The sequence below is a fragment of the Manis pentadactyla genome, chromosome 1, assembly GCF_030020395.1.
Source record: "Manis pentadactyla isolate mManPen7 chromosome 1, mManPen7.hap1, whole genome shotgun sequence".
Classification (NCBI taxonomy): domain Eukaryota; kingdom Metazoa; phylum Chordata; class Mammalia; order Pholidota; family Manidae; genus Manis; species Manis pentadactyla.
The window spans coordinates 169,295,651-169,309,297 of NC_080019.1; the positions used below are offsets into that span (position 1 = coordinate 169,295,651).

General features: G+C 40.1%; 1 protein-coding gene across 3 annotated transcripts in view; it reads right to left on the reverse strand.

Annotated features, from left to right (window-relative positions):
* CFAP44 (cilia and flagella associated protein 44) overlaps positions 1 to 13,647 on the reverse strand; it is a 98,881-nt gene extending 85,234 nt beyond the window's left edge. For 2 of the 3 annotated variants that reach the window (XM_057502641.1, XM_057502629.1), the window contains exons 1-5: positions 12,353 to 13,647; positions 7,959 to 8,063; positions 5,582 to 5,731; positions 4,883 to 5,042; positions 1,783 to 1,945 (exon numbers count right to left, since the gene is read on the reverse strand). In XM_057502641.1, coding sequence (XP_057358624.1) covers positions 1,783 to 1,945; positions 4,883 to 5,042; positions 5,582 to 5,731; positions 7,959 to 8,058 — 573 coding nt within the window. In that variant the 5' untranslated portion in view covers positions 8,059 to 8,063; positions 12,353 to 13,647. The remainder of the gene's footprint in view (positions 1 to 1,782; positions 1,946 to 4,882; positions 5,043 to 5,581; positions 5,732 to 7,958; positions 8,064 to 12,352) is intronic. The other variant, XM_057502638.1, reaches the window with a different exon arrangement.

Below are 13,647 nucleotides of genomic sequence, written 5' to 3' on the forward strand. Positions count from 1 at the left end.
ATAAGTGAGAGTTGGGTGTTGCCAGTAATGTGGGTCTGGACCCAGGGCTCATGATACCCCATGACTTCCCTCTGCAGGGTCTATGACCCTCACATTGGACCCATGGACATTTGCACACAGCTGGAGCCACACAGTATCATGTGCTTGTATATATGGGTTTTGCTCTTTAATATGGGCCTCATCTCTTTAGATGGATTTTAAACTATTTGAATTCATAGAAGTCATGAACTCTTCACCATTTAAATCCCTGCATGTTGAGTAGTGTTGGACACACGTTATATAATAAATTCTTGCTGAATTAAGTAGTCTTATAACAAAAGCCCCTGACAATAGGGACTTTATCATGTACACATGCTATATATAGATAGATGTTCAAGAAAGAAACAAGCATGAGATTACCCACTCTTCCATCTCACCATATCCTGTTTCTAAGTTCTCTTTGTGGGTCTCAGATTCTCCTTACCTTCTCCATTCTCCCTGCCATTCCTGCTTCACTCCTCAGATCAAGAATCCCCAGAACCTCCTCACTCACCTCCACTTCTAATCTAAATGCCCCTGTCAGGTCCCAGCTAAACTAATCAAAAGTATTTCCCACTACTCCCTGCTGATGTGGCCCAGTGTCTCTGTAGGAGCCCATCAGCCTTTCCGCTGGAAGCCCTCCTCCTCAGCAGGGTGCGGTGAGGTGGGCCCAGAAGCTTCTAGTTCCCTCTGGTCTGCTCACACCCAGCAGGAAGGACAAGAGCAGGACACACTTGTGTTTGGATCATGGTCCTTCTAGAAACCCTCTTGGGCATCTCATATAGAACTGCTGCTTGTATGAACCCCAAATCCTTCCCCTCACTCTCTCACTAGCCTCATCTGAGCAGATGCCCCTCACGTGACACCAAAGAGAGGTGTCCCTCAGGCTGTTTGTGACTGGTAGAACACCTAACTTTAAGGAGAACAAGGTAGGAAAACAACCAAGGGGCAAGGTCAGGCCAACTGGTATAGAGAGGTCAGGTAAGACATAGTTAGAAAGGGTTCTAATCAAATTCCTCACATTTGGCTACTAGCAGGGCCACCAGCCACCTTAGTAAGGGTGACTTCAGCAAGGGACAAAGACAGCAGAAGCCTAACCTTAAAGGGAAGATCAGAACTCACTGGGTGAAGACAATGCATGGTTAGAGAGGGCCTTTTAACCAGAGAACAAGTCGCCTTAGCATGTGTTACACTGACGGTGAAAAGCTGAAGCAAGTAGAGGCAGAAGATATAAGAGAGAAGGCAACTGACAGGAGCAAAAGCCTGGGGAGAAAGGAAGAGACAGGCTCCACATCACACCAAAGCCTTTGTCGACTGTTTGAAGTGACCGAATGTGCAATCTATACTTCATCTCCTAATGTTCAATTATATACTTACATCGTATCTGGCACTTACCTTGAATTATTATTTTAATTATCACTTGTGTTTTTCAGCTCAGTATTTCATCAGAACAGCAACAGAGTGTCTGATGTGAAAAAAACCTGCCTGACTTTGGGGGAGTCACTTAACTTCTATTAGCCCCAGTTTCCTCATACACAAAATGAGATAACAATATTAGTAATATAATACTACAATATTGCATGGAGATTATGGCAGTGAGACTAATAGTGGTAATTACTGAATTGAAGATGCTTTAGAACAGACTGCCGTGCACCACATGTAATCCCACAATACCGTGCCAGGTGTTGGCACCTAACAGTCTGGCTGGTGCACAGAGCAAACCGCCAAAACAGTGCATTTTTTTCTAAGTTACCGAAGGCATACCCCAATGACACCAATCCCTCTGTTGCTGCTACTTCGCAGGTAGCTCTGTTCCTTGGTTTTCAAATTCAGAAGGATCAGCTGGTTCCCAGCTATGTACATCACAGTATTGCTGTCCAGAAGTTGTAGGTTGGCCCGCTTTCTACAGTCATAACCAAAGGAATGTCTGCGGGAAAGCTGCTAAGGAAAAGCAGTGAAACAAAGTAACCACCCTAGAGACAGGAAAAGCAAGGAACTAAGTATGTTTTTTAAATCCACACCCTAAGATAAAGATTCAAGGAGGAAGTAGTTGAATTTTACTCCGAAATGCAGAGGGTTTTTTTTTAATGTATTAATAATGCAACTTTGTTTTTAAATTAGACGAAAATTCTCATACTCTGAGTTACTCAATATTTTAATTTTCCTAGGGAAATCCTAAAAGCCCATTTTGTTTACAGAAAAACTTTCAATTGGGGTACTATAGAGCAAACTTGTCACCTAAATAATTTCATTTTCCTCTATCCTGCTAAAACAAAATCACACTATAATGTGTGAAGAAGTCTGGGTCTTTGTTAGCTTTGCACTAATAGGGCCTGCTCGGTTGCTGACTGAATATAGTAAAAGTATCCTATGTGCCTCTTCCTTGATGCTGAAAGATAAGATGTTTAAAATTCTGACATGTTTGTGAAATTCAGGGATAATGTGACTACTGTAATAAATTCACATAAATATAATGGAAATTAAATTCATAGAGTAAATTATGAAAAGTGACTAATGAACAGTATATAAAAATACATGTAATGAATAGGCTAACATTTCTCTTCTGAGCTCATTAATGTGTATGGGTGTGGAGATGAGTGTATGTATATGTGGGTATGCATTTATGCTATAGAGTAAGACCACTAATTCAAAATAGAGGTTAAAACGTCTGAGTTCTGAAACATCTTTTAAATGTACATTGTTACTACATTCACATTCAAATTAATACAACCCAAGATATAAATATAATAGGTAAATAAATGAGATCAACCTATTAAAAAACTATGGCCTGCAAATGAAATATATTACAGAGTATATCTTTAATAACTAGATTCTTATTTTCCAAGAATCAATTGCTGAACACAAAAGTTGAAGGATCAGTGGAGAAATTTTTATTTCTTGAGTCTCTGTTTAAAAAAATTCTGATTGCAGACAAGTCCCCTTATTCATAAGTATTTTCAGAGAAAGAAATTATGTGGACTTCTTTACAAGAAGAATATGTAGAATGTAAAAAAGAAAAGAAAAATTTAATGCCATTGTGAACTCTATACAAATTATAAGCAACTATATGTAACTATACCTATCTCATTGATTAATAGTTAAAACTGAAAGAGAGAAAACATTACATGGCATTTGATCTGTTCAAGAAAGAGGAATTTTATAAACTTTAAAGACATAAATGCCTAAAACTGAATTTTATATAGAAATGTGAATGAATCTGTGATCTGAAGAGCTAGATGAAGCTGTTCATAGAAGAGTACATAGGGGATACACGACAGCTCCTCTCTGGAGCTTCTCCAAGAAACAGAGATTATAATTGTTCCAACTCTAGAGAGTAGACTAAGTCATTACAGAGAGGCAGATTTTGGATCAAGGCCTGTAAGAGCTCTCTAATTCTGTAAGCTATCCAAAAATGGAATAAGCTACACACTGTGACTTCCTTGGTTTTGGAAGTGGTTAAGAACAGTCTGTAGCTTATATAACCACTCATCTGACAGGAGGAGAAAGGATTCATATATCGAGGCAAAAGTCAAGGTCCCTCTGACTCTATTATTTAGGATCTAGGCATACCTCTCTAATACAGAGATCCTTGAAACCTGGAGCAGCAGGTCCCTACTGCTGGGGACTGCGGAAGGCACCACATCAAAACTACTGGGGAAGCTTTTTCCAAGTACAGATGCTCCCAAGCCCCTCTCCACACAGAAATAATGCAGTAGGTCCGGAAATGTAACATAGCACTTGTACTTTAAGTAATGCTTTCGGTGACTTGGATAAACCACCTCACTGGAAAAAAAAAAGACTAGAAAAAAGCATAACTTTTATGAGTAATGCGTCCAAAAACCATACACACATACACACATAAGCCCTCAAGAGAGAAACTCCAAGTTTCAAGATTCAGGGTGAATTCATTTTAGTTACACCTGGAATTGAAACAGAGTCAGAAGCTATAATAATAATAATAATGTGTTTATTTTTATATAAAAAGTAAAATTGAGTCAGAAATACACTGTCCTATCTCTGTAAGCACACCTTTTATGAAAGGCCAGCCAGTGGTCATAACCACAGCCCCTCTGAAGTAGGCGCACTAAATTGCTAGCCAAGGGCCTTCGTGGAGACTAACTACTCACCTTACGAACCTAACACTGTCAAGTGATGGCAAACCATAAATCCCCATGCTAACCTAACCATCGCCACCTTCACACTTATTCATAGACTTTTATTCTCTAGACCAATTAAAACTTATTATCTTGTGCCCTACCTCCTCAAGGCTGTCTTCCCTGATAACTCATCTGATAAATAATGTGAAAATACTAAAGCCTAAGTATGGCCACATCAGTGTTTAAAGAAGGACAATCAATCAATGATTTTAAGTTGACAGGCATTGAAAAAGGGATGCCAGGCTGGTAGAGGAGGTAAACAGGGTTAAGAGGCCTTCGGTTCCCTTCACATCATGCTTCATGGAAGGACAGCCAGCAAAGCATAATTTCTCTTTATGGTTATTTGGCATCAAACAAAAGCTTAGTTTAAGTTAAGATCATGCATTTTTATCTCAACTTCTCTAAGGGCCAAGCTTCTTAGAATCACCTAAAACAGGGGTTGGCAAACTTTTATGTGAAGGGCCAGCTAGTAAATATTTCAGGCTTTGTGTCCCAGCTGGTCTCTGTTATAACTACTTAATTCTGCCCTTACAGAGTGATGGTCATCACTGACAAAATGTAAATGAATGAGCATTGCCATGTTCCAATAAAACTTTATTTAGGAAAACAAGCCAAAGGCCAGATTTGGTTCATGGGCTGTAGTTTGCCAATCCCTGACCTAAGAAGCTAAAATCCCAAAATTATACATATGCAACCAGGGTGGATACACAAGTGTGAGAAGATCCAGTGGTATGTTCAAATTCGGAGTCACAAAAGGCATCGAAACTAGCTCCATATAATCGTAGAAGAAGATATCAGGTATTTTCTTCTTAACTTCCTCCTCTGCCTCTTCTGTAGCTGGGACAGAGGTTTCCACATACTGAGATTCTAAAAAAATTATACATTTTAACTAAGAAGAGCATGTTGGTGAATCCTAAAATTGTTATTTCACAATGGCAGGAGCAGTGTATCCTGACTGCAATGCTCCAGCAGTTAGGACCACTTCTGGCCCAAACTGAGGATGCCACCCACCAGCGCAAGTGCGAGGACGGGCCCGCCTGCATGCTGAGCTCCGGTCACGGTGTCGGCGGCCTCAAAGAGAGACTCCCAGCCGGTTTCAAGGAAGACGTATTCCTCCTAATGTGGGTAGAGCGTTCTTTTGACCATCTGCTTGCCAGGAGACCGAGTGTGAGAGCTCTGTATGTGCTCCTCAGAAATGGACTATACAAATCCAGAGCTGTGAAACCACCCATCAAATATATAAAACGCTTTCCCTCTTATCACCCCCACAGATCCTGCAAAATTTTCTTTCTATGGATTTACAGCTGTTCAATTGGGGTGATTCGTCTTTAAAACAGAGATAATTACTACTAGAAAACTAATAGAAAATAAAATAAAAATTACTAATAGAAAATACTAACACTTACCTCCAGTGCTTTGCACATAATCATCTTGAGATGAACTTCTTTCCAAAGGTTCCTCATGTGAGTCATCGCCCGCTAAATATGATTCTTCCCCTTCAGTAAACGTTTCATCTGTGGTATCTTCTAAAGCTGTATCTTCTTTCTCAGTGACTGCTAAAATAATTTGTTTTAATAATTTCTAGGTTTTGAATTAAGCGCTGACTTATTTTCAAAGTAGCTCATACTTCCAATTTGTGCTGTAAATTGAATGAATTTTAATACTCAAAAATTCCTAGAAAAATAATTTTATTTGGTCACCATGTAACTTTAACTCACAGGAAGGGCTTTTTATTTATTTCTGTAATCTCCATTATCATTTCATTTCTAAAATATTTCCTATCACTGTATACTGACAAGGAAGAAAAGATAAAGACAGATTGGTTAGTATGCTGCTATCATTTTTTCAATTCAGTTTGATTTCACCAACATTTGTTATTTGTTAATGACCTTTTATGTCGAAATAAATTATGCTTATTGGGAATAATGTTCTCTGAGTATGACTATTTCACTCTGAATGATATCCCAGGAATAAACTAAAATATTTGCTTCAGGACAAGCTGGAAGAAAAAGAGAACTGGAATAGGAGTAGAATGGCCCTGTGCATAAGTTAACCTTCAGATCAAGTCTAAACATGGCTACAACACACTGTGTCAAGCAGGTGAAAGGGTTGTGTGAACTTTCAAAAGGACAAGACAGAAATGGCAAGTATACGAGAATCAAGTAAAACCACCTAGTAGAACTGAGATGAAGGTAAAAGAAGGCCAATATGAATGAAGTGGGAAACCTGGGCAAAGCCAATTACCTGGACAAGAGCACAGGGTTCTGTAGGATTCATGCATTTGGATGGACAGAAAATAATCCCGGGTACCTAAATGGGTCACACTGCCTGACGTCCCCCAGGGGGGAATCCTACTCCCCAACAATACCATTTAACAGTATCTTAGCTCTGTCTTGTCGAAGACTACTTCCCCATCTTGAGATAAAATAAGTTTAACACTCCATCTGCCGGCCTCCCCCTGGGAAAGAACTTAAAGCTGCCGTTAGACGAGGTAGGTCTCCATCCAGAATGGCGGCGCGTCGTTAAAGGACTGGTAACATAGGAATGGGAGTGAGTACAGATGAAGGAAGTAAAAAAAAAGAAGAATGAAAAAAGAAGGGATATTCTGAGCCTGGTAGAAGGGTTGTGGCCTTGATCGAAAAAGTGTAGTTTGGGGGGGAAAAAAACTAACTTGGCAAGGAGTAGGCACATTAAATCAGACTGGCAAAGCGGCAGATCCAGGCAATATGATGATGACTGAGGATTTCTATGATTTTTAATCCCAAAACAGACTGATGGAAAGCGTATGGGCTGAAGTGTAAATCAGTGTTTAGCTTTCTATTCTTTGAAATGATTTAGAAACAACACTGACAATGAAAGCCAAAATCACAAACTCCATTTTCTATAGAACTAGAAGCCAGTAAAACCTGGATGGCAGGGCCAGCCAGTAGAAGAGCTGACAGACTAATGGAGACAGAACAAGGATGGGGGCAGGAGGAAGCACAGTGTGGGGACCAAGGAGGGGGGCACGGCAGCTGCAATTCCAGAGAAATGCCAACTGGAATTTCTGTTTTATGACCCAGCATTTTATACATGAGCTTCTGTTTCTTCTTCCCTTTATCCAATGGACCTGATCTGCTCTAGGTGAATAATTAAAATTACATCATATGTGTGTGTATATACATATTTATATAATATTATATATTATACAATATAAACTATATTTAGGATTAGAGCTAAAAAAGGCAAGGTTCCATTAAGAGACCTAGCACCATGATGCCCAGTTAGACAAAACTAGTCATCTCTTAAAAATCCTATTACAAAATCCCTCACCTTTCCTGCTATTTGCAGTCTATGATATCCTTCCACAAATGATCTAATGTAATCCTAAGACAGCTCACACTTATCATTTTAATGGGTGAGAAAATTGAGGCTCAGAGAGATGAAATAATTTACCCAAGATCAAGCATCTTTAAGTGGCAGACCCAGGGCTGAAAACCAATGTCCCTCCCTTCCCACTCCACTGTATTAGAAAAGTCCATTCAGCACTTTGTAGACCTCACAGGAGAGAGCAGAACCAGATATGCAGATAGGTCATTATCAACACAGAGATGGTGCAAGTGCTATGGGCCAGGAACTGGAGGTAAAACAATTAAAACACAGACTCCGCTCTTAAAGAACTTAGAGTTTAGTAAGGGAATTAAACAACCATTTTTGTTGTATAAACTTAGATATGCACCCTCTAAAAATTATTTTACCTAACTTTAATGAAAACCCTACATGTATATTATACTTTTTACTTACATCTTGATGCGGATTTAGAGGACCCCTGAGACTGTTTTCCATCATCCTTTGACCTATCTGATTTCCCCCCATCAGTATCCTGATCATCTGGTTCCTTCATTTCATCTGTAAGGGAAAAATTGAGACAGAGAAAGGGGTAAAGCTGTAGATCAGACATCATTAACGTATTTTCCCCCCCTAACAAACTCTAGAAGCTACAAATACCATATGTCAATAATTGTGTGTTTGCACAGTTATCTGAGATGACATCACCAGCAGGAGGGTACAGCCACCACGAGAGACCTCTGCAGTATGGCAAAATATAGTCAAACAGTCCCTTTCTCCAGGCAAACTAGTCATCGTGGTTTTCCAGAGGTCCACAGTGAAACACCACCCACATCCACCTTTTCCCTAAAAGTGTCACCATTAAAATTAACCCTCTGCCGAAGGCAAATAGTAAATCTGTGGCATCTTACTACACTGACGGACAGTGACTGCATTGGGGTATGGGTGGGGGCTTGACAATATGGGTAAATGTAGTAACCACATTGTTTTTTCATGTGAAAGCTTCATAAAAGTGTATATCAATAATACCTTAATAAAACACTTTTTAAAAATTAAAGAAAAAAATTAACTCTCTGCCATCCTTCCATGAACACTGCTCATCCCCACCTCTTCCTCTTTCTCTTCCCATCACCAAATTCCCCCGGTGTTACTAATCATTTCCAGTTTTAAAATATTTGTTGAGGCCACCTACTGTTTCAAGTCTTATGTTCAGCACTAAATTACAGTCCTGAACTAGAGAGATATGATGCTGCATTTTGTGTTGTTGTTGTTTAGATAGATATTAAACAGTTAAGGTGTAATAGTGCTACAAAAAGGAAAGTATAGCAAGAACATTAAACCATGCTTTGTGGTTAAGAAGAGCTGTTGGAGACACAGGTGATGGATAGAGGCACAGAATGGGGAAGTGTGTATTAAGCAGAGGGAACTCCAGAGAGGGCAGTGGCTGTGAAGGGTTGAAAGCATCTACTGCCTAGAGTAGGAGAGCGAAATGGGTATTGAAAATGAGGCAGGAGTGGATCCTAAAATTGTCTCTAAACTGTGCTCAGGAGTTTAGAGTTTATTTCTGTGGCAACTGAAAGCATGGAAGGGTGTTAAGGAGGGGAGTGATACACAGGTTCTCTCCGTCCTCTCTCTCTATTGCAGCTCTTCCTATCTTTGAAAATACCTACTGTATCTTCCTTCTAAGTCTTCACTTCTCCACACCAAACACCCCAATATTTCCTTGACATTCTTCAGCGGCATGGCTGGCAGGCAGAATATAATGGTAGTTCTATCTGAATCAGATTGGTGGTTGCATTCAGGTTTGAATCCCAGTCTTGCACATAACTAGCTAATTAAATTTTATATCAATTCTTCAAATACAAAGTGGAAATGAAGAAAAAACTACTTACAAGGCTGCTATGATAATTCATTAAACTAGTGCATTATTATATCTTCCTGGTCTCTGGAGAAAATCTAGTGTGCCAAAAGCAGATACAACATACAATACATGATCAGTGGGGAATGCAGTATGACTGCTACTCCAGTTCCCTGGACATTAGGGCTCATTCTATCTGTTTCCTTGCAGTGACATCATAATGATACTCTCATTTGGGGGACAATAGTACAATATCTCAATGTTTTTCCTATAAGCTATTATCAAGGAAAACTCAGGTTATTTAATTCTGTGGTTAGTACTTTGAAGTCATTTTTGGGAGTTACCAAGATGATGTTTTATTTTTAAAAGTGTGTGTGTGTGTGTGTGATGTGTTTTCTTTTCCTTTTAGTAGTTGTTCTTCCCTTCCTTCCTTCCTTCCTCTCACCTGATTGTAAAATATATGCCACTGGGGTTGGGGGGTAAATAGGAATTAAATAACAGAAAAATGTTAATAGCAAGATGTCTTAAAATCTAAATTCTATCATCAGTGCATTTACAAATTTCTGCCAGTTTGGACACACAGGCTTGCTTTCTATGTTTACACAAGTCAGTGATTTTTAAATAATTGAATAATTAACTTAAATAATTAAAATAATTGGCATTGCTTTGCAATATCATTTATTATAGCTTGGTTGCAGATTATCACATACTATGAATAAACTCATTCAGATAACTACGAATATACAAAAATTGTCATTTTTCAAGGTTCTTCATAATTTAAATCAATCCAATTTTTAAAGCTATTGAGTATACTTACACACAAATGGCATTATGCTAGGCATTGCAGAGGATATAAAGATGAGCAATATAGAGCCCCTGACCTCAAATCGTTTACAATCTAAGAAGAAATGGACAATTCTCCTTTAAGATAGTCTCAGAATAAACTTCTCTTCTAAATCACTGATTCAGTTCCATCTGAGGCTGAGCCCAACTAGGACAGTCTGATAGCCAGGATTGAAGTGGCAATTGTAGATAAAGCTTTTCTTGATAAAAATCAACATTTAAGGTACGGAAGGAAACTAAACTACTCTCTAAGTTGTCTGCTGCAGGCCCCAGATAAGTAGAGATAAGGCAGTCATTGGGTTTGCCAACAGAACTAAACTGATACTCTATTATTGCTAATCAATTAAGATCTAAATGAAAATTTTAATCTGCAAGCTTAACACTTTAGTCTATAAATAGGCATTGTTTTGGTTTTCTGTTACAGTCATACAAATTTAGCAGCTTAAAATAACACCCATGTATTATCTCCCAGTTTTGTGAATCAGAAATCCAGGCACAGCTGTGACTCTGCTGGATCTCTGCTTGGAGTCCCACAAGGACGAAATCAAAGCACTGGCAGAGCTGCCTGCACTTCTGAAGGCTCTGGGAAGAATCTATTTCCCGGCTCCTTCCGGTGTTGGCAGAATGCAGTTCCACGTGGTTGTAGGACTGCTTTCTTGCTGCCTGTAGGCTGGGGGTTGTTCTGAGCTTCCAGAGGCCACCTGCATTCCCTGACTTATGGCTGCCTTCAGAGCCAGCAGTGGTAGGGCAAGTACTTCTCAATGATTTAAACTCACAGTTTTTTTTTCCTGCTTCCAACCAATAAAAGCTTCATGATCATTTTCCACCCTTTATTTTTCTCTTTTCTAAATACATTTATTTTTAGCATACTATAACTGAATGTTAACTGGATATATATTCTATGAAAGAGCCTGTTAAATTTACTCAAGTTAATCATAAAGTGGGTAAGAAACAATTATGGTAACAAGCACTCTGTGAACAAAGGATTTGAACCACAACAAGACATAAATTGGTGTCAAGACAAAAGGACCACACTTCATCCTGTGCTATCATAAATAATACATTCCTCAGAGGGCTAATACTACCATGCAATAAACTTCAATATCACAAACCTAGTTAATGTCAAGTTGTGCACAGTGTGAAAGAAAGTACTGGAACCCAAGGAGTGTGTCCCATGTTCTGAACCAGCAATAGCAACACTGGGGGGAAAGAATACTGAGATCCTCTCTTAGCTTTTTTGGGTCGTAAAAGGCCACTGAAGAACCTATGAGAAGCAGTCCAACAGGCCAAGTAGCCAGGCTCCCATCTCCTGGAGATAAGCAATATAATCGGTGATATGGAATAGAGGGTTTCTGTTTGATTTTTGTTTTTGTTTTTTTAGAATAACAGGATTGGGAAATTGTGTGTAACCTACTGAGGCTTTGGAGCCAGACTTGGGTTTTGGCCAAGGAAAAAGGTTAACTTAGCCAAGTCCCTAGGGTCTCTTGGTCTTTTTATTTGTAAAATAGGGGTGATAGGTTGTCTGGCAGACCTATTGTAAGTATTAAATGAGATCTTTTATTTCCATAGTTCTCTGTGGCTGCATTTTAGGATCCCCTGGAAAAAATTTTACAACATACCATTCTCAGGGTCTCACTCTCTTTGTAATTCTTTTGTGCAGCCAGGGATAAGAATCCGGGTCAAGAACCATGGGTTTATATAAAGCACCTAGTAGGTACTGGAAAATGGCTTTTACTATAATTACTCCGTATTCTCTTAAACACAGCGGAGGCTCAGTGAATATGATATGGGATCTTCAGAGCTGAAGATGTCCGGATTGGCCTACCCTCCCACCAGACCCCTGCTCCCGGCGTGGCCGCCCCTAACTGGCTCTCCAGCTCGCGGCTCCCTTCCGCCCCGGCGGGACTGTGAGCTCCTTGCAGGTAGGAACCGAGTCCACTTTGTGCCCACTGTGTCTGAGTCCACGCATGCGCACGCTAGTCATCCTGCTGCCCTGACCGCAGGAAGAACAAGGAACCTGTGTCAGTAAAGCCTGGAGAACACTCGTTCAGCCTAAGATAAGACTAAGTGGGGCTCACTGCTCCCTGACTCGCTAACAGATTTGAGGGCGAGGTTGTGGGAACTGCCCGGCTGCCGGGTCCAAACTTACCGAAAGGACGGGCCGGCCCCCAGACACAGCAGCAGCCGGAGGTCTCCGTTTACTGCGGTTACCACGGCAACGCCACCCCGCCTCCCTATGGGCGGAGACTGACGGGCCGTGGGGCGCATGCGGCCTCCCCGCCTCCCGAGCTGCCTGTGAGGAAATCCCCACGCGGTGCCACTGGGACCCTCAGCCTCACTCACCGTTTGGTCCGGTCTTGTTCGTGGCCCAGGTCCCAGATTCAAAGCCAAACACAGAAAAGCCTAACATTCTACTGGTTTACTATCCTAGCTTAATTTTTATATCCAGTTTGTTATTGTTATAATTATAATTATCCTAATTATGTTATCTTGATAGTTAAACGAAATGTCTTTTGAATACTTTTGAAGATACCTGCCCACTAAAGTATAGGCTTAGCTTGAGAGAGTTGTGGGTTTAGCAGTTTGCTCTGCAGCTGCTCTGCGGTGCACAACCAAAGCTCATGCTGATTGTTAAATACCTAATGTTACTGGCTACAAAACACTGTTTTAAAATGGCTACAACACCGCAGTAATATGTGACAAAGCACCTTGTATCCAGAATATAAAGGACTCATAATTCAGTAAGAAAAAAAAGGAGCAACCTAAATTTTTAAATGGACAAAGGACTTTGAATACTGCACCACATCTGATATGTGAGTGGTCGATAAACACATGACAAAAAGATGCATAACGATAGTTCCCAGGGAGATGAACACACACTCCACTCCCACTGGAATGGATAAAATTTTTTAAACTGCTGGCACAGAATGTGTAAGGATGTGGAGTGACTGGAACTCTCATATACTGCTCTTGGGTATGTAAAAGGTCACAAGCACTTTGGGAAACCGTTTGGCAGTTTCTTTAATAGTGAAACATTTATCAGGCCATTCCATGTCCAAGGTATAAACCCAAGAGAAACAAAAACTTACATTCATACAAAACCTTGTATATGTGAATGTTCACAGCAGCTATATGCACAAGGGCCAAAAACTGTAAACAATCCAAATGGCCATGGACAGGTGAACGAAATAAATAGGCTCTGCAATGTAAAACTACTCGTAAGTAAAAAGGAAGAAATTGATACAACATGGATGACTCTCAACAATGGTGAAAGGAGGCAAATACAAAATAGCACATGGTATATGATTCCATTTATGTAAAATGCAAACAAAACTGGTGACTGAAACCGGATCAGTGGTTGCCTAGCCCTGGAGCAAAGGGATGTATGCCCCGCGAAGAGACAAGAGAAATCTTTTGGAAGTGATAGAAATGTGTTTTAATTGC